The sequence below is a fragment of the Lemur catta genome, chromosome 7 (assembly GCF_020740605.2).
Source record: "Lemur catta isolate mLemCat1 chromosome 7, mLemCat1.pri, whole genome shotgun sequence".
Lineage (NCBI taxonomy): Eukaryota > Metazoa > Chordata > Mammalia > Primates > Lemuridae > Lemur > Lemur catta.
The window spans coordinates 66,062,291-66,088,880 of NC_059134.1; the positions used below are offsets into that span (position 1 = coordinate 66,062,291).

General features: G+C 43.9%; 1 protein-coding gene across 1 annotated transcript in view; it reads right to left on the reverse strand.

Moving 5' to 3' along the window:
- Window positions 1-4,358: 4,358 nt before the first annotated feature.
- Window positions 4,359-26,590, reverse strand: part of IRAG1 (inositol 1,4,5-triphosphate receptor associated 1) — a 77,494-nt gene continuing 55,262 nt past the window's right edge. Inside the window, exons 15-20 of the mRNA XM_045557511.1 lie at window positions 24,828-24,877; window positions 24,178-24,285; window positions 22,256-22,320; window positions 13,427-13,546; window positions 12,010-12,144; window positions 4,359-7,823 (exon numbers count right to left, since the gene is read on the reverse strand). Coding sequence (XP_045413467.1) covers window positions 7,580-7,823; window positions 12,010-12,144; window positions 13,427-13,546; window positions 22,256-22,320; window positions 24,178-24,285; window positions 24,828-24,877 — 722 coding nt within the window. The 3' untranslated portion in view covers window positions 4,359-7,579. The remainder of the gene's footprint in view (window positions 7,824-12,009; window positions 12,145-13,426; window positions 13,547-22,255; window positions 22,321-24,177; window positions 24,286-24,827; window positions 24,878-26,590) is intronic.

Sequence of the window (26,590 nt, forward strand, 5' to 3'; positions counted from 1 at the left end):
ACAGCTTTTGCTGTCTGCTTCCTGCTGGCATAAGCTTAGGATCCCAAAAGTTGTTTTCTTAAATTAAAAAAAATGTGTTGACACATAATTGTACATATTTATGGGGTACACAGTAATGTTTTGATACAATCTGTAATGATCGTGGCTAATTAGTATATCAATCATCTCAAACATTTATCATTTCTTTGTGTTGAGAATGTTCAATATCCTCTCTTCTACTTGAAAATATATATTATTAACTATAGTCATCCTATAGTGCTATAAAACACCAGAATTTGTTCCTCCTATCTAAATATAATTTTGTGTCTCTCACCCCCGCTACCCTTTCCAGCTTCTAATATCCTCTGTTCTACTTTTTACTTCTATGAGATCAACTTATTTTTTAGCTTCCACATATGATTGAGAACCTACAGTGTTTAACTTTCTGTTCCTGGCTTATTTCACTTAACATAACATCTTCCAGTTCCATCCATGTTGCCTAGAATGAGAGGATTTCACTCCTTTTATAGTTTAAGAGTATCACATTGTGTATATATTTTTTTAACCCATTCATCTGTTGATGAACACTTGGGTTGATTCCATATCTTGGCTATTATGAATAGTGCTGCAAGAAACATGGGGGTGCAGGTATCTCTTTGTTATATTGCTTTTCTTTCCTCCCAAAAGTTGTTTTCTAACTTGATTCTAACAATCAAAGGAGTTTTTAGTTCTGGCTGGTGTTTGTTTGTAAATACAATTCCCAAACAAACTTAGATTTCTGCTCCCATTTGATTCCATGTGCCAATAATTATTCTCCAAATCCTTTCCCAGTCACAATGCTCAAGAAGTATTTCTTTGCTTTCTTAACTTCATACCTCTCTAATTTAATCATCAATATACTGAGTTCATTTGAAACCACATCCTTAATCTAGTCTCTGTCACAAGGCTGAGTGGATCTGTTCAACTGAGAAATTTCCAATCACTCCTAAAGCTATAGGCTACTTGCTTTTCAAGTTATCACAGGTCAGAGTTTCAAAAATTTTTGTTATTTTCACAACATGGGTCACCATCTTCCCAGCCTTTGAAATCAGTTTTCTTGTTTCCTGCAATTTGACTGGTAAGCCAGTGCTTCATATTTTGGAATTTTGTTATTGAAGCACCTCATTTGCATTAGTCAGGGTAGGTTAACTACCTAATAGCCTATAATAAATTAAGAAATGTTCATTATAGGCTTAATACACTAAAATTGTGTTTCTTGCTCATTCACAGTTCAATGTTGTGAGCACCCGTTCAAAGACCCAGCTTCCACCTGGGTCTGCCATTTTCTTGGTTCTCAGACTTCTCAACTGACTCCTCTGAATTTCGTAGACAGAGAAGAGAATAAAGAGAGTGTGAGCATTGAGCAGAAGAGTTTATTTTTAGGGAAGTAGATCTGGAAGGTCCACATTCCCCTGCATCTAGCTGCAAGAAAGACCCAAAAATGTAGTTGAGTTGTGGAATTCATTCTGGTAAAAACTTAGCAGACTGAATCACAGCAAAATGTGTTAACTAAAAATATCATTTGCTGTGCAGCTTTTTAATTTAATTAAGTGCCATTTATTTTTGTGCTGCTGTATTTGGCCTTGGAGTCTTAGTCATAAATTCCTTGCCTAGGCTTATGTCTAAAAGAGGTTTTCCCGTATTTTCTTCTAGAATTTTTGTGGTTTCATGCCTTACCATTTAAGTCTTTTATCCATTTTGAATTTTTGTATATGGTGAGAGAGAGGGGTCCTGTTTTATTCTTCTGCATGTGGCTATCCAATTTTACCAGCACCATTTTTTGAATAGAGTGTCCTTTCCCCAGTGTATGTTTTTACCTGCTTTGTTAAAGATCAGTAGGTCATAGCCATATGGTTTTGTTTCTGGGTTCTCTATTCTGTTCCCTTGGTCTATATGTCTCTACTTTTAAACTAGTACTATGCTGTTTTGGTCACTATAACCTTGTAATACAATCTGAAGTTAGGAAATGTGATGCCTCCAGATGTATTCCTTTTGCTTAAGATTGTTTTGGCTACTTGGGCTCCTTTTCGGTTCCAAGTGAAGCTTAGGATTATTTTTTCTAGATCTGTGAAATAAGATGTTGGTATTTTGATGGGAATTGCATTGAATCTATAAATCGCTTTGGACAGAATGGACATTTTTAGCAATGTTGATTCTACCAATCCATGAGCATGGGATGTTTTTCCATTTGTTTGTGTCATCAACAATTTCTTTCATCAGTATTTTGTAGTTTTCCTTGTAGTGATCTTTCACGTCCCTCGTTAAGTATATTCCTAAGTATTTTATTTTCTCCATAGCTTTTGTAAATAGTATTGAGTCCTTGATTTGACTCTCAGCTTGAATGTTATTAGTATACAAAAATGCTACTGGCCGGGTGCGGTGGCTCACACCTGTAATCCTAGCACTCTGGGAGGCCGAGGCGGGTGGATCGCTCAAGGTCAGGAGTTTGAGACCAGCCTGAGCAAGAGTGAGACCCCGTCTCTACTAAAATAGAAAGAAATTATCTGGACAACTAAAAATATATATAGAAAAAATTAGCCGGGCATGGTGGCGCATACCTGTAGTCCCAGCTACTCGGGAGGCTGAGGCAGTAGGATCACTTAAGCCCAGGAGTTTGAGGTTGCTGTGAGCTAGGCTGATGCCATGGCACTCACTCTAGCCCAGGCAACAAAGCGAGACTCTGTCTCAAAAAAAAAAAAAAATTGCTACTGATTTGTGCACATTGATTTTGTAACCCAAGACTTCGCTGAATTTACCAATTCTAGGAGTCTTTTGGTGGAGCCTCTGGGGTTTTCTAGGTACAAGATCATATCATTGGCAAACAGGAATAGTATGACCTACTGCTTCCCGATTTTGATGCCTTTATTTCTCTTGCCTGTTTGCTCTGGCTAGGACTTCCAGCACTATGTTGAACAGGGCAAAAGACATGAACAGAATTTTTTCAAAAGATAGACCAATGGCCAACAGATGTATGAAAAAATGTTCAGTATCACTAATAATCAGGGACATGTAAATTAAAAACCACAATGACATACTACCTTACCTGTCAGAATGGCTACTAAAAAGTCAAAAAACAACAGATGCTGGTGTGGATGCAGAGAAAAACGTATGCTTATATACTGTTGGTGGGACTGCAAATTAGTACAACCTCAATGGAAAATGGTATGGAGATTCCTCAAAGAGCTAAAAATAGAGCTACCATTCAACCTGGCAATCCCACTACTGGGTATCTACCCAAAGGCAAAGAAATCATTTTATCAAAAAGACAGATGCACTCAAATGTTTATGGCAGCACAATTTGTAATTGAAAATATATGGAATCAACCTAAATGCCCATCAATACATAAGTGGATAATACATAAGTACATCATACCATGGAGTACTACTCAGCCATAAAAAAGAATGAAATAATGTCATTTGCAGCAACTTGGATGGAACTGGAGACCATTATTGTAACGGAAGTATCTCATGAATGAATAAACAAATGCCACATGTTCTCATTAATAAGTGGGAGCTAAATGTTGGGTGCACTTGGGCACAAAAAGAAACAAAGGATATTAGAAACTAAGAAGTGGGGAGCATGGAAGTGGAGTTGAGGGATAAAAACTTACCTACCGGCTGGGCGCAGTGGCTCAGGCCTGTAATCCTAGCACTCTGGGAGACCGAGGCAGGCGGATCATTTGAGCTCAGGAGTTGGAGACCAGCCTGAGCAAGAGCGAGATCTCGTCTCTACTAAAAGTAGAAAGAAATTAGCTGGACAACTAAAATATATATATAGAAAAAATTAGCTGGGCATGGTGGCACATGCCTGTAGTCCCAGCTACTCAGAAGGGCTGAGGCAGGAGGATTGCTTGAGCCCAGGAGTTTGAGGTTGCTGTGAGCTAGGCTGATGCCATGGCACTCTAGCCCAGGCAACAGAGTGAGTCTCTGTCTCAAAAAAAGAAAAAAAAGAAAAGAAAAGAAAAACAACAGCAAAAAATTACCTATTGGGTATAATGAACATTGTCCTGGTGGTGGGGACACTGAAAGTCCTGACTTCAGCATTATAGAGTATATCCATGTATTAATAACAAAAGCTTTTGCATCCCCTTAATATTTTGAAGTTTAAAATATCATATACCAGGAAGATACGGGAAACTAGATCAGGAATGGGGAAGGAAAAAAGGGGAGGAGCTGATCCAGCCTCTGTGAGGCAGTCTACAGTACAGTGCCCCAGAGTTGGGGACCCCTGGCCTGGATCTGGGAGGCACTAATATATCCAAAGGCATCTAATTCAGGGTTGGGGTTAAATTGTGGCTCAGCTCCATAAAACGAGGAGGCATATGGCAAGCTGCCAGAGGTTTGGAAATGTGCTTTTATTTTCAAACTCAGGTATGTGACATTCTACAGTTCAATGCTAGCACACCCATGTGAGGCTTAATAACAATGGGAACTGGTGGCCAGTAATACACAAATCCAACATCTCTCTCTCCATTTACTCTGTCAGGCTGTATACAGGGAGCGACGCATTTCACTTTGTGGCAATCAGAAAGGGAAGGTCCTTTTAGGAGGTGACGTCAACAATGACACATCACATCACTCTGTAACTGAAGGTAGGCAACCAGACTCTTAGGGCTCAGCAGAAATGTCAGGCTTCAGAAGCATTTGGAGAGAAACTTTTATTTCAGATCAATGTCACTGTTGGCTATACAAGACCTATTTCTCTCCATTTCACTACTGCTTTGGTAGCAGCTCCAACTGCTTTAGGTTGATCTTTTCTTTCCAGCAAAGACAAATTAGTACTTTTTCAGCAATGCCCTTGTAAATGTGGCTACTCTTATGCTCCCTTTTGGAGATGTCCTTTTCCTCGACCTCCCTTTACTTGCAAATGGAGTAGTGCAGGAGAGGGCCTGTGCCCAGTACTCCTGCAGGCCTTTCTGTGGAGTATCTGGAGGTACAGGAGCTCTCTGCATCTGCTCACTGCACCTGCTCTCCTGGTCTTTGACTCACCTGGAAAAAAAATTGGGAATCCTGTGGCCAAGTGGACAATGGGCCATCTCAGCATGGTCCTCCTTTAAGGGAGGCTGGGATTGGAAATTGCCCACCTAGAGACCTGCCCCACAGCCACTCTCTGGAATTCCATTTGCAACTTTGGCTCTGATGGCCTCATGTACCTAAAGCTCCTTCAGTTGTATCTGAACCCCCTGAAAGAGGCCAGGTAAACCATGCACCCATGTCCCCAAAGTTCCTCTTCTCTGCTTTGTACCTCTTTACCATAATGGCACATCCTGGGCCAATCCTGGAATAGGCTCCTCTCACAGTCATTTTTGGCCACTATAAAGGATTCTCCTTCAGTAAACATGCTACTTTAAAGTGGGCATCCTTTAAGGTGGGGTGGTCTCTCTGAAGGGCATGATTGCATTGAGCCCAGTCCTTGAGCTTGGAAATGGTCTTGCTAGTCTGGTCTCATTCCTGCCCTCTCAGAGTAGACTGAGAAATATTAGAATAAGCTGTGGTTAAGAAAGATGCTAAGAAGATGTTAGGAAAGATGGTGGTGGTGTTGGTGCTAGTACTGGGAAGCACGCAAATTGTTAGCTGTCCCAGGCTGCTCTCCACCACCTTGAATGTTCACTTGTCCTTTTGATCAACATTTAATGACACCCTCCCAAGTATCAGCCACCATGCTAGGCACTTACCCAAGAGATGGGTAAGACATAGTTCTTGTCTTTGAGGAAAAATACCAGGGGATACAGATAAATAGGTTATTGTGATATACTATAGGCAAAGGTCAGTAATGAAGATATTTAGAAAATTCTGGAAAGCACAGAGGAGGTTGTATATGGCGGGGAATGTGGAAGGGAGGTCCATCAAAGCCTGTATGGAAGGCATGATCTGTGCGCTTGGTCCTGAAGAGTGACCAAAAGAAAAGAGAAAAACTATTGGAGGAAAAACTAGTGAATAGAGGTCCAGAGCTATAAGAGAAACCATTTAGTTTGGGAAGTGGAGATGGTTTGGAGTAGCTGAAGGGCCACATGGAGGAAGAGGACTAGACTGCAAGGCATCCAGGTAGGAGACCATCAGAAGAGGCAATACGAGCACAGCCCTGGAGCCAGCCTACCTGGGTTTGAGTTCCAGCTCCATGATTTACTAGCTGGGTGTCCATAGCAAGTTACTTGCCCCGTTTGTGCTTCAGTTTCCTCATCTGAAAATGGGAAGAACAGTACCCACCTCATAGTATTTTTCTGTTTCTTGAGAACTAAATGAATTGATACCTATAGAATACTGAGAACAGTGCTTGGCTCATAGTAAGTTCCATAGGAGTGTCAGCAACAAAAGCAAACAATATCAATAACAAAAAACCAAAAGCAAAACAACTCTCATAAAACCTACACGGAAACCAACACCCCCAAAACTGATGAGGGCTGAATCAAGGCAGTGGCTGTTTAGTGGGGAGAGAAGTCAAATTGGAGATCAGAAGTGCTTTTTCAGTTTTATGCTAAACAATTGGGAATGCTCGAAGCTTACAGTCAGGTTGGAAATCTCCTTTGAACTGAAGCACTAAGGTGCAACCGCACCCTTGCCTGTGGGCATACACACGGAGTACAGACTGACAGTGAAAGCACACTTTTCCTCTTTGTTCACCTGAGAGGTGGTTTAACTGCTTTCAAAGGGAGAAAACAAATAGGAAACACACTGTGCTGTACAGCAGCTTAGAATCGGCACCTGAAATAGAGACAAACAAGTTTGCCATTGAAGCCATGAGTTTTCAGTGTTTTTCAAACATCTTCAATCCATGTGGAGAGCTCATTAAATAGGTGCCTGGTGACTGCCCCACACCTAGTGACAGTCTGTGGGTTGGCTTGACATGCATCTTATGTATCCAGAGCACACACCCACAGCACACTTTTGGAGGGTTGTTGGCTTTGTGCACATGTGTTGTATGTGTGTGTTGTGTGTACAGATGCATACATAGTAATTCACATCTTCCCATTTCATCTCAAGCACTGAGCTAAATTCAGCCTACATATTTTTTTTTTTTCTAAGAAACCTTTCCCACTTATGCAAGAAGAAACTCTGATTCCAACAGGGAGAAGGGGAGGTTGAATGCTAGTCATTGAAAATGAGATAGGAAATGGGAAGATATTCATGTTGCAACTCCAAATTCCAGGTCTGATCCTTAGGGTCAGTATTAGTTATTATGCATAGTTCTTCCTGATAACCAATTGCAGAGAGAAAAAAGGAGAGAGTGAGCCTCTTATTGCCCCCTGTCCCCCAGTGAAGGTGTTTTAGTTCTCCCTAGCCATCTGAGCTAGGGGCAGGACACCTTCCCTTCAGTTAGAGTTCCTGGTGAAGGTGACTTCTTCATCCACTAGATGCTTTCCCAGGCAGTTTTGTTGATCCTCCAAGAACATCAAGTCACTGTATGTGAATAGCTCCCATGGAAGTGCCGAGTGGGAAAAGAACCCCTCATTCCTGATGGGGTAGGCACCAGTGTGTCCACACCTGGGCCTGACACTACACTTGGGGAAGGGGTGGCAGGCTGAGCAGGCCAGGTCAGGACATTGGCCAGGTATCAGGCTTCCTACTGCTCTGTGGGCTGCTCATGCTGGAGTCCTGAGCCCCACCAAGAGTCCCTCTGGGCTGCTGAGCAAGTAGATCTTCCAAGGGGCCCATCAGCCTGCTCCACACAAGAGTTATAGGAATTGTAGAGCCCCAGCACAACAGTCAAGACCAGCATCACTGCAGCCATCACCCAGATCACTTGCCAGTGCTGACACAGTTTGGGAAACAGGATGTGTAAGAAATGGACCAATTCTTCAAGTTTGCTGTCAATGAGAAAAATAGGTGGAGAGTTTAGTATATTGGACACACATGTGATGCCCAGACCCATAGTTCTTTCTCTGGGAATACTGTCTATGCTGTGCAGAGAATCACTTGGCAGCAATCATTCAAGATACCCCAAGCTTATAAATTAGAATCTCCAAAGTTATGTCTAGGAATTAATCATTAAGTTTTCCCAGGTGATTTTGATGCCACCAGTCCATAGCCTTGATGTTGGGAGCTACTTGGTCTAGATCACTGTTTACTTGTGTGATCATTCATCTATCCACGCGTGCCTGACTCTATTCACAGTTATTATTAGTGCTATCTGTATTCTCCCAAGTCCCAGGATACAAGGTTGGCTGATCTATACTCCCATGCATCTTTTCAGCACTTAGCTGCATTAGTGATCAGTTCCAAGTACTGACCTGCCCCCTGCCTGAGTGCTCAATGCATAAGTCATCATTCTCAGTCCCACATCTATGTCCAGAGCAGAAGGACTGTGCTAAACTCTCAGAAGCTTGCTGTCCAGTGATTAATAACAAAGGATCAGATTGACCTGAAGAGCTAGCTCACTTCAAACCACTCCAAGATCAACCAGACTAGTCGCCTCTAGCAACGTCTGGAGGGCTTATTCAAGGTGCTTTCTCAGCCTCACCGATATTTGTTCTCTAATTACTCCCTCCCCTCCTCATTCTTTCCTTCCTTCATTTTATTTCTCTCTTCCCTCCTTCCCTTCCATCTCTCTCTCCTTTTTACCACTCTCCCTCTCCATTTTTGCCCCCTTTCCCTCTTGCTTCCTTCCCAACTGCCTTTCAGCTTGTCCCCTCTCTCTCCGTGGCACAGTGACATCTGGTCAGGCAGCCTGCCCTGGACACCTTCACTAAGCTTTTCTCCTGTGTGAGAATTTCCTCCTGTTTTAATCCCAGATCTATCAATATTAAAAAAAGAAAGAAAGAAAAAAAGTAAAACCAAGCATACTGAGGATTGCCAAACCAAGGAGGTGGAGAAAGTGACAGAGGGCATTCGGAAGATGCTGCAGCTCACACAGATACTACAATACACAGGCCATTTGCTGAGAAGCAGAGAGCTCTACCTCGGAGCTAGAAGAAAAGGAATGGCTTGCAATGGATTGAAAACTCAACAAACACCCTCCTTAGAAAGGGACTGGATGCTCAGAGTGCCTACCTCAGATGATGAGGCCACAGGGAACATCACGACTTCTTTTCCCTGTGGGAACCCTATCAGATCATTTCAGGCAAAATTAAGCAAAGCAAAAAAGTGAACGCATTAGCTGATGTGGAAATCATTGGCTGTTTTCACAACTGTTGGGAAGGGAGGGCTTGGAGATGGAAGCACATCTTCTTTCAGCCCCGTTTAGATTGTGTAGATTCCAGTTAGATATAATTGGATACTAAAATGGAGTCTCTCTTTTGGGCTCTATTCCCACGCTCCAAAAGAAGCTGCCAAAATGGGGAGGATCCCACTCTAAACTCACTGTTAAGTGGGGCTCCAAGGGCGGAGGTCAAGACCTGCCTTTGTGACCCTAGCTGATCACCCACGACTGGCCTATGAAAGAGGCTAGAAATAGACATCGTTTGGATGTCAATTTTTTGTTGTTACAAGTAAACATCTGTTTTCTGAGAGTTATTGGGAAAGTAAAGGACCTGTCTAAATATTGTCTTAACTCCACAGAGTAGGTTTGAACAGGCAATGGAAGAAAAAATTTGTTGCATCTTATAAGTGCTATTTCGTCAATGTATTACATCAATGTCAGAAGACTTTACTCTCTGTTTAACATGGCTAAGATATTGGGTTAATTCACCCAAAGTTCATTTAAGCTGATCCTTCAGAGAGCAATATTTATAACATTATTATATATAACAGAGAAAAATTCAGACAAAAAGACTTTAGTATTTGATATTAAATCTCTTGTATAATTGGCCAGCTGCTGGGCTTAGCCCAGTGTTTTTAAAATGCACTAAGTAGGACATGGCACTTCGAATAACTTCAAACCTTGCTTGTTAGTGAGGTGCCAACATTTCACGGGGGAATCATGCTTGAGTACAGATGCCTGCAGGCAATGGTGTGTCTAAAGGACCCAGGCGTTGGTGAGGATTGCCTGGCATTGAAGACAACAGCTCCTGGGGCCAGTTTAGCTTGGGTCTCAGGTAAGGAAGGGCTCCTAAGGTCGTGAGTGGGCAGTTTATATAATAGCAATGTCAGTCCTACAGGAGAAGATAAAGCCACTGGGCCTGAAAAGGTGAAGCTACACTCCTGTGCTGAAGGATGAGGACCCTTCTGCAAACCGTGCTCAGGCCCAGTATCCATCACCTGAGGTACAGGCATGTTCTCAACACCACAAAGTAAATCCAAGAGGAAGCAAAGGTCGGGAGACAGACCGAGGACTCTCTCACGAGTGATAGATGCTATAGGCAGCCATTGCCATGTGCTGCTGACTAGGAGCTGGACAGAAAGGGATCCAGGCAAAGCCTTATTTCCCCTGGGGTTTCACAAAATGGGAGGGAACCGCCAATTACCTGTGATCAAATTAGCTAGATAAGGCTTTGTGGTTTGTGAATCAGACTGTTTATATTCCACATACTCTCTCTGTTTATTTCTCCTTTGTTCTTTCTCAGTGTTTGGAAGTGTTAGAAGTTCCAGCCTGTCTTAGCTGTAGTCAGGGGTGCCAAAGGAAGGGCTTTTGTCCAGGCTTGGGCTTGACTGCATTAAAGGTGAGAAAGACAATGTGGTGGCCTGAGAAATAAAAGCAGAGGACCCCCAAGAGGGAGGTGAGATCTAAGGAGAACAGGGTCTAGCTGTTTGGAGCAGAGATTGTGCTTTCATTGTTAAACTTGGAGGTCCTTTCATCTGGGAGGTGGTGTATAATAGCACAGGTTTGTTTCCAGTGGCGAAGCATTTTCCCCAGCTCTCCTGACAGCTCCTGGTGCAGGCTGAGACCTCTCACTTCAGCTGAACCTTCCAACTGGGCTCTCTTGCTAGCGGCTCCATACATTGAAGCCCAGCCATCTTGCTTCTAATCTCTACTTTGTTACCTTATTTATTGTATGTATGTGGCTTCCAGAGTTTGCCAGCAATGAGGCACAGACACATCCCCTGTCCCAGGTTCAGCAGCTGATTAGATAATTCATCATTTTGTCTGGAGCTGCCCTGGACCCCAAGATAGCCCAGAGGTCTAAAAACAAAGATTTTGGTAAAGTGCTCCAAGGTTGCTATAACTACATTTTTAAAAATTAAAATTCAAGACCTGTGGTTTGAATGCACTAATAGAGACAACAGGGCTGAATATATGAAATTGAGGGTGTCCTGAAAATCCAGGATGTTGCTGTGGTCATTACATCTATAGAACAGAAGACACCTCTTCTATGGGCACTGGTTTATTCTGTCCCTTAGCTTGTACTTCTAGGGGCTGATTCAGTCCTGGTCAGGTTGAGCCCTCATTCCTATAATTCCTCATTGCTTGGAGTGGCCTGGAACTAGATCAGGTTATTTCTAATATTCTGCATCCTAAAGGCCAGGTAGGAACCACCGTGGGACAGAATGCAGGATCTATATTCTCTTTATCAACATGTTACATGCCCCCCCCACCAATTTAGGGAACAATCCACTTGAAATATAAAGTATTTTAAAAGAGAAATGCGAGTATCCAAAGTGAAGACACTGTCCGGATGACCCAGCTTGATTGGTCAGCATGGAAGGGGCCTGTCGGAGACTCAACTGTGCCACTGAGCTGAGCCGCTCTCCATGTCCTCTCTGCCCCTGTTCTTATAAGGAGCCTCAACGAGGGCGCAGGCCAGCTCCCTTGAGCTTGGCCCTTGCATGGGGATGGCTGGGAAACGAGCTAACCATGACTGGCTGGGAGGGACTCCACTCAGGGTCCGTCACCCTTGCTCAGCTCCTGAGAGCTCTTGATTGCTGCCTGCCCCTTCCCATGACTACCTCTGACCCCTTGGCTCTTGCAAATGTCCCATTTTAGCTATTTTGACTCTTTGGGATTTCCTCTACCTCCTCCCCAACATGAGTGCCCCCTGGGCTTCTGTTGGCTACTCTCTTGGGCCCCATACCCTCTGCTGCCCTGGACTGGTATGTCCAAGGATTTTGTGAATTGAATAATGAAATGAATTGTAATGTAACTCATGTCAGCAAGGGCTCCAAACACAGGTTTCCCACCTGCTTCTCTGGTCCTTTTCCTCTTCCTCGGTTTCTTCTACCTCTTCAGGTTCCTCAGGACTCTCACTCTTCTGTTCCTCCTCCTCCTCCTTCAGGTCTTGGAGTTCTTTGGTCTTCTTTAGACCTTCCTGGTATCTGGAAGACAATAAAGAACAATTGTCTGAAAAGGCCAGATGTGGAGGATTCTTTCCTGAGTTCCTAGGGGAGAGGACCGAGCACCTCCAATAATTACGCCCTTCCTGTGGTTCCACACAACAGGAAAAAGCTGGGAAGCTCCGCTGACTCCCAAGGCAGCTCGTGTCAGTACAATTTCCCCTCACTCCTCAGTCATCCTTCCTGTTTATGTGACAGAGTGACAAAACTGATAGGGAAAAAATGTGGGTGCAGGGTCTCCTGACTGGGTTCTTATCCTACAAAACATTCTGTAGGGACAAGACTGTACATGCTCTCCATGTAACCTCGGAGCTTCAGCTTCTCATCTGTAGAACAGAGAGGATGACACCCACACCTCACAGGGCATTGAAACATTTTTTGGAAATGCCAGGCACACAGCTTGAGCTAGACAGGCACTCAGTAAACGTATATAAAGCCAGTGGAGGAATGCACCTCCATGCATTCTGAGGACAGAGCACAGTTGTGGGAAAAAAGACAAGCTTTCCTAGAGGAACCTTTCTGGTTTCCTTCTCCCAGGATCAACATGACCCTGGACATACTCTGTGTCACTTGTCCTACAGCTGAGTGTTGAAGACCAGCCATTTGGTTGGGGCAAACCCACTGCTGTGTGTGTGACTGCCACATAGAAGCCCACAAGTTCTGTGCCAGTGGGAAGCTACGTCTCCCTCCTGAGCTGCAGGGACAGGAGAAACTCCGAGTGCCATGCCTGGCTGGAGATAACTCTTCACCTTGAGAATTGGGCCGTGCTCATAACTCTCTCTCTCCCATGGCTGACAACTGGCCATAGGTGCTACTGAAGCTCAAATGGAGAAGCAGACAGTTGGCAGTTGAAGGGATACAGCTTATAGGAGGAAGGGGTGACAAGGGCAATTTTGGGAAGCAGAGTTGCAGCTGCTCCTGAGCATTGTTGGCGGCAACGCAACTGCTCTGAGCACGTGTCAGGAAGCCTTAGGCACTGCCAAGAGGAACCCACCCAGGGGCCCCTGATTTCCAGACCATTCTGGTGGCTTTCTGCCTAAAAAGAAGGTGGTTTAGTTATTGTCTAACCACACCCTCTGGCCCTGCTTCCTCTGTCCTTCCTGTGGGACAGTCTTGCTCTTTCCTACGCAGTTCCCTCCTGAGGCGAGGAGGTCCGGGGGCCACTGGTTGCTTCCCTACAGCCTCCAAGAAACAGGAAAGGCCCGTGGGGAGGTGTCTTCTGCGACCTGCCAAGTGCCCTCAGGGTGGCCGAGGTCTAACTCACCCCTTGTTGAAGGCTTCCTCCTCCATCCTGGCCTTGGTGTCCTGACTAACCTCCTCCAGACAGCGCAGGGTTGGCACGGGCGCAGGGGCTTCACAATCCGGGTCCCCGTTTGTCTTTCCACTAGTGAGAAGAGGAAGTACAGGGCATCGTTTCAGAAAAAGGTTGAGTGTCTGAAAACAAAACCATGTTTTTGGCCTGATTCCTGATTAGAAGTGAGGAAACTCAGGTTTTTTCAGAAGCTTTCAGATTTTTTTTTTCAATCCTTCTATCCTGAGACAAGATTTTATAAAGACCTTACTCCACAAATCCTCCCTAGACCGCCAAACATTGCCCTGGCTCCCCTTCCCCTCATGCTCCCAAATCCATTTTTCTCCTTATTCCAAGAGGTGCTGTGCGTGGGAGTGCCCAGGTCGTTCCATTCCTGCAGTCCATCTTTGGTCTGAGGAGCTCACTCACTCTTTCAAATATCTACTGAGTACGACTAAGTCACAGGCATACTGCAATGCCCTGGGGACACACTGGAAAATCACACTAGAAAATAAAGAAATGGTTTTTGCCAATGTGGAGCTTAGCAGAAGAAAGAGCCCTCAAAAAGAAAAAAATACATAATTTCAAACTATGATAACTGTTATGAAAGAAAGAAATTCTGTGCAGTGACAGAAACTAAAAAGGGGAGAATGTGTTTAGAGTGAATGGTCAGAAAAGGCCTCTCTGAGGAGCTGAAATCGAAGCTTAGGCCTGAAAGATGGGAAGTCAGCCGTATCCACAGCAGAGGGAAGAACATCCCAGGTAGAGGATACAGGTTGCGTAAAGGCACTGGGAAACGAAAGGTGCTGGACTATTTGAGGAACTGCAAGAGGCAGTGGCAGAGTTCACTTTTGGATAAGGGTAAATCTATGATGCCTGTGAGCTATGCAAGTGGAGATGACAGGTAGACAGTTGGGCGCACCAAAGTGAGTCAGAGAAGGGCTCCAGGCTAGAGATGTTAATTTGGCATCATCAGAATACAGATGCTATTTAAAGCCAGGGGAATAGATAAGATCACCTAGTAAGATAATATGAGGAAAGACAAGAAGAGGACCCAGGACCATGCCATGAACATCTCCACACCTGGCTCAGGTTGAAAAGAAGGGGCCTACAGAGGAAGCTGAGAAGTAGCAGCCAGAGAGAGGGAGGAAACCAGGGGAGTGTGGAGTTCCGGGAGCCAGGAGAGGAGAGCAGGTCAGGGAGAGGGTAACCGTGTCACGTGCTTCTGATAGCTCGAGTCGGGTGGGTACGAAGTGACCATTAGATTGGATAATGTGGAGGTCAAGGGGCGCTTGATGGAACGGGGGATCCCAGGTCACACTGGAGTGGGCCTGGTGAAGAATGGGGACACAGTCATCTGAGCAGGAAAGGACACAGAGGAGTGTGTTGGAGGGAGTGCACACCTAGGAAGTGGGCCAAGGGAGGAAACACACTTGAACGTGGATAGAAATGATCTGGCAGAAGGGATGAGAAGAAGGCACGACCAAAGGAAAAAAGTCTTTGAAAAGACAAGTAGGGACAGACTTGGCAAAGGTGGAGAAACTCCTCCTGGCTTTAACAAGGAGAAGAGGAGGATGAAAACAGTATGCTGGGTGTCTGGTGAAGAAAGATGAGAAGGCTCCCATCTGAATGAGAGCTTAAACTTTCTCTGTGAAGTGGAAGGCAAGGTCACGTGCTGAGAGGGAGAGGCCGAGGGGCTGAGGAAGGTTTGAGGAAGTCGTGTAGGAAGGCAGGAAACCAAACCTACTAGAAAGTCAGAGCAGGATGGCTGGGCAGTGCTGGGAGCTGACCTGAGGTGTGGATCACCAGTGCTAAAGGAAGGATCCTGCAGCCCACCTGGGCGTCCAGAATCCCAGCAGGAGTCGTGTTGCCATGGAGGAGCCCTCAAACACGGCAAAGCTGTGAGCAGCGGTTTCCAGCCAGGACTCTGAGACATCACAGCTGCCACCTCCCTGACCTCTCTGCAGGCTTTATGAGCGAGCCTTGTGTCTTCTCCTGGTTCTTGGCATCAGTTTCCCAGCTCTTAGTTTTCCTCAGACCTTGTAAAATTTACATTTTATCAGGCTGAGAACCAAAACCCATTGTGAACAAGAAAGATAACACTCTAAAAATACCAGCTATTCATAACATTTCTCCTCTTGCGAATTACATTATCCACTCCCTTCCATGTGACCTTAGAATGTGCACTTACTTGCCTAATGTGCAGTTTCCTATTTATCCAAATGACTGGAGCAAGAGGAGAAAAACACAGCTGCAGCCAAGGATGAGAAAAGCAATTCTTTTTTCTATATTAAAGATAAAATATGGGTATCAAACCTTTAATTTATCCACTGCCGTCAACCGTAGAGGCTCCTTAATATGTTAAACATATATGAGGGAGGACAGTGCAGTATAGAGCCATGGTCCCCAACCTTTTTGGCACCAGGGACCGTTTTCATGGAAGACAATTTTTCCACAGACTGGGGGTCAGGGAGATGGTTTCAGGATGATCCAAGCACCTTACATTTATTGTGCACTTTATTTCTATTGTTCCATTATAATATATAATGAAATAATTATACAACTCACCATAGGTTGGGGGCCTCTGGCATAAAGAACCTGCCTGAGACAAACTTGGATTCAAACCCCAGCTCCAACACGTACAAATTACTTAACCTTCCTGAACTTCAGTTCCTCAACTGTAAAATCGGGGTAGTATAATAATATGTACCTGATGGTGATGGCGTAAGAATGAAGAAATGTCAACTTTCTGGAGTATAGTACTCAATAAATTATATCCATTATTATTATTATGCTTATTGCTATGTAGTAAATTTGTTAGTGAATTTTGGGAGCAATCTGAGCTTCCTCCAAATTTAATGCATAAAAAATCCAAGCTGAGAAATTACCAGGCAATTATTTCTATCTTCAAGGGAGAACTTGTTATATATTACTGTGATGCTTCAGAGTCAGAGGAACCCCAAATGTGAACTAGTTTAAAGTGTTAAATGACATTAAATTTTCATACAATTGCTTTAGTAAGTTTCTCAGGTGCTTGTCTATTGTGTGCCATAACACACTCATGCGCCTTAGGGTTTTGCTGACCAAGTGACTGGAAACAAAACTTTCACTGTCCTTGGGTCACTGCTCTCTAGAGACTAAACCTTTCCCTAATAGAGCCAGGAAGTGCATTTCACAGACTCTTTTACGTATGGATCTTCTGCCCATTTCAACTCCCCTGCAAGGCCTTCACGTGCATCTCTCACTTGATCTTCCCAATGGTAAGATGAGCTACCCTGATGCCTAAGGTAACCTACATATCAGGCTCTAGGATCTCACTTAAGACTCATGAATGACTCAGTAAGGTGGTATTGTTCTCAGTGTGACAGGTGAGCAAACCAAGGCTCAGAGAGGTTAAATAACCAGGGTGTGGTAAGCTCAAATTTGACCCTCTGTACATTGACACCCACTCTTACTTTTGGCTGCACTATCCGCCACCCACGTGGGGTATTATCCCACTTGACAGATAAGAAACCCAAGCTCAGGTTGATTAAGTGACTTGTTTAAATTCTCATTATTGGTTCTGGGACTCCCATCTTGGTCTTTTAATGTCAAGATGCTCTTTCCAAGGCCTCTTTGAATGCTATCTTTCAATAGAGTTCTTTTCCTGGAGCTCTGATTGGTGTGCAGGGCTCCAAGGCACCTGCTAAGTGAACCCATTCCCTCTGTGGGGCTGGACAAGGCCCACAAACCTGCCCTTCTTTTCAAGGCTGCTTGTTTAGAGTGTGAGATGGCTGGGAGGGGCTTTGTTGAATATGGGGGGTAGGCTGGTAATAGAAATACAAATGTTTGCTGTTCTCTCCTGACGTCCAGACTGAGCTTGTAGTTCCCTAAATATCTCCTCCAGCTACCTGGAAGCTCTCCCTATGCATCTGTAAGACTCAGCTCAAATACTTTCTCCTGCATGAAACCATTGCTGATATTCTCCCCTCTTCCAAACCCTCTGGTTAAAACTGCTCTCTCCTTCTCTCTAAGCTGTCACTGTATCTCCGTACAACGTGACTCACAGAGAGGGCATTTTTATATTTTAGATACCTGCCCATCCTCCATATGACTGTGATTACATTCTGACCCACTGTGTGTGGGTCAGAATGGTGCCTGGCACACAGCAGGTGCCTTTAATTGTTTAGTGAGTTGCACTGATTTCACTATGACCTAGCCAGTCCCTGCCCATGAATCTTGTAAAATGGGCAGGTCCTCCCTGTAAATAGCTCTTCCTGAGAACCCAGTGTTTGGGCTGGGCTAAAGGAATCTCTAATTCGTGGCTGCACACTGGAGCTGAGCACAGCCTGTGCCACCCCAGGGACTTCCAGGCCAAATGCTCACAGATCTTGGCATTCATCCCCATTCTGAAACCCTATGTGCTTTCTTTCTAATTTATTAAAACAAGGCTCATTGTTCTCACATGTCCACCAGGTCAAAAATATTTGTCATTGTACTCAGCAATCAGTAATGTGCAGGGCTGTGTAGTCAAGGTGAATTAGATTCAGTCTTTCCCAGGTGGCAGACAATATTTGAAAGTGACTACCCTCCTTCCCAGTGGCCATATCTTACCTTCTTGGGCTCAGCAATGTTTCTGTCACCCCCGCTGCCACGGCTCCGTCTGACAAGCCCAGCCCAGGGAACCCGAGCTAGAAGACCTTCCTTACTCCCTGTTATGCAGGTACCTGGTGTCCACTAAAAGTTTCCTCAGGGATAATTCACTCCAGAATACTATCAGCAAAGGGGAATTGCTTACTGTACAAATGTAATGTCATATAAAATCTTTAAGCAATTTACCCTGGCTACTTCAAAAGTGTAGAAAGTGGTTATTTTAGAGATTATAGTTAAAATTTCTCTGTGATACATCAGTATAATGGCCCCTTTAACGAAACTAACCCCGTGCACCTTCCGCGTCCTGGCTCTGCTGTGACCCCCCTCAGTGAGTCGTTCCACCCACACCCCATCTCCCACGCCACTCCATGCCCAGTCACCAGGCTCTTCAGAAAACAGCTCTTAAATCCATCCTCTTCTCTGCAGCCACACTGAACTTATTTCTGTTCTTCTAGGAGGAGGGTCTATTTAAAGGTTAAGAGCACGAGCTCTGCTATCTACTAGCTGTGTAACACCTCAGGCAAGTGACAATTTCTCTGAGCTTCAGTTTCCTCAGCTGTAAAACAGGGATATTAGTAATGTACCTACTTCATGGGATTATTGTGAGGATTCAATGAGATTCTTAATGCAAAGCAATTAGTAAAGCACTTGGCATAAAGTGAGTGGGCAGTAAATAATAATAGTAATTATCGTGATCATCATTGTCATCAACATCAACCCCATTCTTTACATACTCCACACTTTGTTGCCTAAGAGCCTAGAATGTTGCTAACCTCCTGTTTGCCTGCCTAATTATATAACCTTCAGGGTTATATAACCTATATTTAAAAGTAGGTTCCTGGGGGGAACAATTTCTTAGCCTCCTCTTCCCCCTACCCTATACCAAAACTGGGTTAGGTGTGTTGTTTCCTTAGCAACCCGTGCTTCCTTAAGATATCACCCATCATGTTGTAGCATAATGGGCTGTTTCCCATCTGTCTTTCCCACTAGATGGTGAGTTCCTTGAGTACATTCTATGGACTTGGCCCCTGGTGATTAATTACTGAAGCAATGAAAGAATAAAAGACTGCAAATATAGAGCTCTTCCTATTTGTAGAACTGCTGTTGAGCTTTGTTCTGTTTTAATCTTTAAGACTAACTTTAACTATCACTCTTCACTGATATGTTTCTTTAAGTCAACAGGTTCCTAGACCCTTGTTGAGTGAAGATCAGTTCATTAGGAAATGACCTACAAGAGCAAGGCTCAGAATTCTCTCGAATCACATTGGGCAGTGCAGTCAGCTCATAAGTATTGCTTGAGAACTAGCCACAGGCTATTTGATCTTCTCATCCTGTACTTAGCCAACGTCCTTCCTGCTTAGTCACTGTGTGCTTAGGAAATGTAAAATCATTTTGATGTCAAACTTAACACAGCAATCTGGAAAGCACTGTATATTAAATTATTAACACATCATGGCCAGGCGCCATGGCTCACACCTATAATCCTAGGATTGTGAGAGGCCAAGGCGAGAGGACTGCTTGATCCTAGGAGTTTGAGACCAGCCTGGGCAATACTGAGACCCCATCTCTACAAAATTTAAAAAATTTTAAATAATAAAATAAAAATTAAAACTATATATAACATTATTTCTCTTTAGCAATATGGATAGGGCAGCTAGAATTGATTGTATTTGTGTATAGAACAGAAGACATGAATTCATTTTTACTCCTAAATTATCTCATTGTTGGTCTTTGGGGAATCTACTAAATGTCTCTAGTTTCATGAATTCAGATAGAAATCACTTAGTATCTTTTAGAAATCAGAGAGAGGCTGTGGTTCATCCTGAATCCTTGATCTTCTGATTACTTTCTCCCCTCTTTGCAGCCATTCTCACGTGGTGTGTTCCCGACAGTGAGTCAGCCACAGCACGGCAATGGCAGGCTCCCAGATCAGCCCTACAGGGGAGCTGCAGACACCCTCCTGGGAACCTCTTGCTTGACTTGCCTTGACCCTCACTCTATCCCTGTATCTGCAGGTTCTAGACTCTTGGCAAGATGATACCACCACTGATCCTCACTTGTTGAGATTCCAGATTCTGGGCTTCTGCCTGTTATCCCCAACTTTGTGCCTCAGTTTCTCTTACCAAGGCTAGCTCATGTTCTTGATGACCCCACTGTCTCCACTGGCCTGGCACTAGTTCTACAGAGCTCAGGCCCTGTTCTGTCATGATTAGAGTCTGTTGGGAAGAGTAGGAACATAGACCCTCTGCTTTGAATGGCTCTGCAGGCCTAGAGTTAGGAATGGGGTCTTGCTGGGGGTCCTCTGAAGTAGGGATTGGTGCACCCAAAGGGAGGGTTGGCAGGGAGAATTTTAGTGAGCTTCTCAGAGCACCAAGTGACCACCATTTCTGGAGGGAATCAAAGATCACGGGCTAGGTACTGTGACTCTAAGGACTTGGTAAGATTCTGCAACCTTGGTTAGTCCCACATGGTTGTTAATTTGTCACCCCTTTACAATTTCCCTGCAGTGATGGGGGGAGGGAAGGAGAGAAGAGAAGGAGGGATGGAGGGAGTGCAAGTGCCCAACACTCTGTGATATGAAGGATCTGTAAGCTTATGGGGGGTGAGGCGGCAAAGGGAGGAAATGCTGGACAAGCTTCAAGACTGACATGGGACAGATCCTGAGTGATAAGTTGGTGGTTGCATAATGAGAGGTGAGGAAAACAGGCTGTGTCTGGAGGTGGGGAGTTTGGGAGCTTGTCTGTACTATAAAGGGCCCAACATACACATTCCCTGCCAGGCCCAGCAAAACTTTTCTAACAACAATGAAAGATGAAGGACTGAAGCTGTCTCAAGGCAAAGGAGGAGGAAGAATAAGGTATATGTTCTACCAAGTGAGGAAAGACACAAGTGGAAAGTTCTGAGAGGTGGCAGCTGTGATCCAGATGTTTTCCAGCAAGCAAATGAAGGAATTTGAAAAGTGAGTTATAAACTCGCCTGAGTGCACAGAAACAGCCTGCCTTGCTCTGGCTGAGGATGAAAAGACCTGCAAGTTGCATAGATGCCTAGAAAAGTTAGGCGTAGCAGATGCTCTTGGCTGCCAATCTAATACTTATCTTTCTTCCTAGTTCCTAACAGCAACATGATTTTGTTTGGGAATTTACTCTTCTTTACAGAGTCATTTTGCTTCATCGAAAGCTGACCTCTCCTCAAGTTCAGGGGATAGCTTAAGCCGGTAATGACAATCCATTCTCAAAGCCTATTTACAAAGGGACCATGTTGCAGATTTGCCAATGAGATAAGAGGGAAGACCAGTGAGAGGCCTCTGGGTTCATTCCTAAGAAAGAAATATGGGAAGGCCGGGCGCGGTGGCTCACGCCTGTAATCCTAGCACTCTGGGAGGCCGAGGCGGGCGGATTGCTTGAGGTCAGGAGTTCGAGACCAGCCTGGGCAAGAGCGAGACCCCGTCTCTACTAAAAATAGAAAGAAATTATCTGGCCAACTAAAATATATATATAGAAAAAATTAGCCGGGCATAGTGGCGCATGCCTGTAGTCCCAGCTACTCGGGAGGCTGAGGCAGTAGGATCGTTTCAGCCCAGGAGTTTGAGGTTGCTGTGAGCTAGGACGCCACGGCACTCACTCTAGCCCGGGCAACAAAGCGAGACTCTGTCTCAAAAAAAAAAAAAAAAAAAAAGAAATATGGGAAGAAATGGTCCCTTTCTTCCTCTAGCTATTTTCCTGTCTTGGTAGGATACTGGAACTAGCCTCCATTGCCACAAGCCTGATGACAAAGTGGCCAGAGGCGAGAGGACTGTTCAGAGGCTGAGCCAGAGCCCTCCTGTGCCATGTCTGGGGCAGCCCCATCTCTGGACTTACTACTTAAGCCCCGTTGAGTTGAGGTTTTCTTGTATATATAGCCCAAAGAATCCCAGCCAACAGAGAAGGCTTCTGTCTCCTCTGCGCTCTTCTTAGATAGGGTACATGGGGCCTCAGCCATAGTATCTTCCTGGTCCCAGAATTTTGCAAACTGGCTCTGAAGTATCTGTGGGTCTCACAGTCCCATTCATTTCCCTTAGGACTTAATTCACTTTCTATCACATTTTGGAGGTGAGGATAGGAGGAAGGTAGATGAATTGGGGAAATTTTCCTTAGACATCCCCAAAGGTAAGAAGAAAATTGATAAACTTACTTTTCCAAAAGTGCAGGCAGTGCTGAAGCGACAGGTAGATTGCCTTTCCCATTGGGTGATTCCGACTGAATGGAAAACAAGACAGAATTGAGGATGAGCTAAGGGAGAAAGAAGCCAGAGCTCTTGGGTCTTGGATGATGCGGGGAGGGGCTGCTGCTCCTCCTCTTCCCCTCCCTTCCTCCCCCATCCCCTGTGCTTTCCACTCTGTCTCCGAGCCCAGGCATCGGCCTTTGCCCTGGGACCCTCCCTGTCCTCCTTTCCTCAGTGTTCCTTCCCCCTGGGGCACAGGTGACTTGCTCCTTTTCCTTCTCCTAAGTCTCCCCGAGCCAAGAGAAGAGTTTACATCTTGAGGCTCCATTCTGGAGGGGAGCCATCAGTTTTTCTGTCCCATTTACCAACTGCGATAGAACACCAGCAGGCCTCCTGCCACATGCGCCCTGAGTTCCCTGGGATAGAGTCACGGGACCCCATCACTGCCCCTAGACCCCACAGCTCCAAGAATAATTCTTGGGAGATGCCTGCCATTACTAAAAGCTCAAGACATCAGAAATTTCTTTATAATAAATTCCCCAGGATTTCCACATTGCTTTGTGGCAATGGTTTTGGTGTAGGCAATGGTTCTCAATTCTGGCTGCACATCTGAGTCACCGGAGGGAGATGCTTTAAGAAGTTCTGAGCTGCCCTGCATGATTTTAATGTATTGCCCTGGTTGCTAGCCCCTGGTCCTAAAGAAATATATATTTGGAAACGTTTATGTATTTAGGTAAAGTATGGGGAATAGGTCTGTTAAAACACACTAGCCAGCCCTCTCCAACCTCCTTAAAACAATTTTTTTAGGTTGCTTTGTTTTAGTGGGTAATTTGGGAATTTAGGTTGATTTCACAGATGATTGAAATGCTTGAGGCAGGAAGAGGTGAATGCTACCTATTGATGCAACAACAGAGCTTGAATCTACCTTACCAATTGCTTATGCAATCAAATGTTTCCTTATAGGGCAGTGCTGGTCATAAACAGGGAACAGAGAAACCACTGGAGAAAGAGTTAGAAAAGTTTTAGATAGAATTAACCTGATACACAAAGGCCTGGAATGTAGAAAATATATAGGAACTGTCTTTGTTTAAAAAAAATTGAAACATATTTTTTCTCTGATTATAGTATACTAATATTAATATATTCTTAGTATAGAAATACAAAAAAGCATCAGAAAGAAAATAACCATTATTTTCTTTACCAATACCCAGAGATAACCATTATAAATAGTTTCACATATTTTCTTCAAGGGTTTTCTATGCCTACACACAGAAACATACTTTTTTTTAAAGTACAAAACAGAATTAAACTGTTTATACACTAGTTTTTATATATGCCACTTTAATTGCTTTTTATTCATAATAAATTATGGATAATTCTATAGAAACCCCTTATAGTGATATCCATAATTTGTTTAACCAATCTCTTATTAGTGGACATTGGGTTGTTCTCAGCTTTTCATTGTTATAAACAACGCTACAATGAACCAAGGCAGGATAAGAATGGGTTTAAGAACCCAGGTTCTGGAATCAGAGAACCTAGGGTTCAAAGCTTAGCTCTACCATTTACTGCACTTTACATCAGCTACTTAAACCCACCACAAAGTAGAAAAAATCATGACCACATTGGAGGATTGTAGTTTAAGCATGAAGAGTTATCATTTTTAAGGAACACTCTCTGAGCTGCCAACACTATGCTCAAAGGCACTGAGACTTCTCAGGGCAGTGGAATACATGTGGTTTGGTCTATATTGAGCTTTCTGAGCTTATCACACAGATTCTGAATCGGGAATTTCCTTTCCTTGTTGACCTTGCACCCGTTTGGTCACCCCATGGTAGTGAGCGTAAAGGGAAGGTAGAACAGTGCTGGGAGGCAGGCGTTTTCATACTCACCAAGGCTGGTAAGGACGGGATGGGTGATGAGCTGGGAGTTTGGCCAGGTAGGTTCAGGGCATTAAACTTGGGAACCACAGCAACACTGACCCTCCGGCGGGGCATATTCTGTGGGAAGAGAAGTGACCAGGCCTATTGTCTTGGCAGTAGCAACAGCCATAGTTCAGAAGGGCTTGGAAAAAGCCTACTAGTTCCTAAAGCTGTCATGACATTCACTGTATATTTTGGTTTTGTGGTAGAGATGGTGCAGGAATTGATGTGGAGAAAGTGGCCAAAGTTGAACCAAATTTTCTGGTTGGTGGTGAGTGACCTTTCAACACGTTCCTATTTTAGCTTATGAGATCTTGGGATACAGAATGGAAATGACTTCTCCCCGCCTCCCCCAAGTCTCTGGGTAACACCTTAGTGTATAAAAACTGGCTGTGGCAAAACCAGGCTTAGGAGCATTTCACATTCATTTAAGGGATGTACAGGCAGGGAAACTGTGCACAAGAAAAGTAAGATGTCAGAGGCTGAGCTAGTGTGTGTGGGAAGCTGGAGTGAAACCCCGTTCAGATATTCTCTGGCACCCAGGGATCCAAGAATGAACAACTGCTTAGATGACCATGAAAACTTCTGTCACACTCCTCTGGGTGCCCTGGGATGCATACCTTTCCCAGCGTGAGGGACATGGAACGTGCTGTGCGAGGAACCCCGTCTTCTGCAGTAGGAGGGAACAGAGAAGAGAACCAGGTAAATTTCAGAATAGGCCCCAGCAGGAAACAGGCAGGCAGGAACTAAGCCAAGGTATCTATGGGCCAGAACTGACCCACAAGGATGGCGTGTGGGTCTGGGAGTTGGGGACACCAAGATTGGCACTTCACCCTCTGAGGTGGTCATGTGCAGCGTGGGGGCTCTTTTGGACAAAACCTTTATCTTACCTCTACTGGCACTATAAGCAGCCCCAGTCTTGGACCTGTGATCTTCATCTGACACCACTACATAGTCTCTGGGTAATGCCCCGGATAGTGTATGCGAACTACTCATAGCAATACCAAGGCTTATTGGGTCATTTCACGCTCATTCAAGGAAGTGCAGTTAGAGAAACTATGAGCAAGGAAGGCGTGGTGCTGGTAAAGAAAGAAAACTTGTTGACACATATAATCTCAATGTCACCTACATAATGATTCAGAATGAGGGAAGCTACCACTCCAGTAGTTTCTTCTCCTTACTACAAACACTAAATGTTTTAATTCATGTAGTATGTTTAGCATCACAGCTGGATAATGTTGCTATCAGGAAACATCTGAGTACACACAGAGGAATGTATTTGCAAGCTCAGTTCAGTTTGACCAATATTATCCAGCCTGTGTATCTGTCTCTCCTTCATATCCATATATGTCTGGTATGTCTCTTGAAAAGCACACAGCTATATATTTTTCATAATCTAATCTGAAGTTCTCTATTAAGCAACAATTTTAGACTACATATCTTGTGACTACTAATATATTTGTATTTATTTCCATCATCTTATATTTTCTATTCACTTGGCTTTATTCAATGATTTTTTTTCTACGCCTTCTCCCACCCCACATCAGTTTGGAAATTATATATTCTATTTGTAATATTTAATGTGTCCCCTTAACATACTGACTTTAAAATTAATCAAGATCTCTATTCTTTTCCAAAATAAACCTTAAAACCATAACCCCCTTCCAATCTTAATTATATTGTTTTTTAGTATTTTTATTTCACCTTGTTTTTTTATACTCAAATTATTCATTATGATTGATATTTTCTACAAGGAATACTTATTTAGATTTACCCACATATTTACAAATGTCTTTGATCACCATTCCTTCTTGGATCCCACTCCTTTCTTTTGAGCTCAGTTTCATTCTTCCTTAGGTACATCCTTTAGTTGTTCTTTCAATAAGGGTCTCGGAGAGCTAAACTTTCTCAGTTGTCTCCAAATGTCTTTAGCCAACCTTCAACCTTGCATGGTGGGTTAGCTGTTTGTACAATCTCTAGGTTGACAGTTATTTTCTCTCAGCAATTTGAAGAGGTTACTCCATTGTCTTCTGGTACTACAGGGTGTCCCAAAAGTCTCCATACAAAGAAAATATTTTATAAATAGAGGTACATTTAGCTATAATTTCCCATTTTCCCTACATATGGTGACTTTTGGGACACACTATATTAGTGAGAATTGTCATTCCTTTGCAAATAATCATCTCCCTCTGGTTACTTTTAAGATCTTCACTTTGTCTTTGCTGTTCTGCAGTTTCTCTGTGATGTGTTTCTATTCCTTCTACTTAGAATTCACTATATTTTCTGAATCCAATAATTCAGGGATTTCTTGAGTTCTGAAAAATCCTCAGCCATTCTTTCTTTGTACACTTTCTCTCCTCTACCTCCCTAAAGGACCACTAGA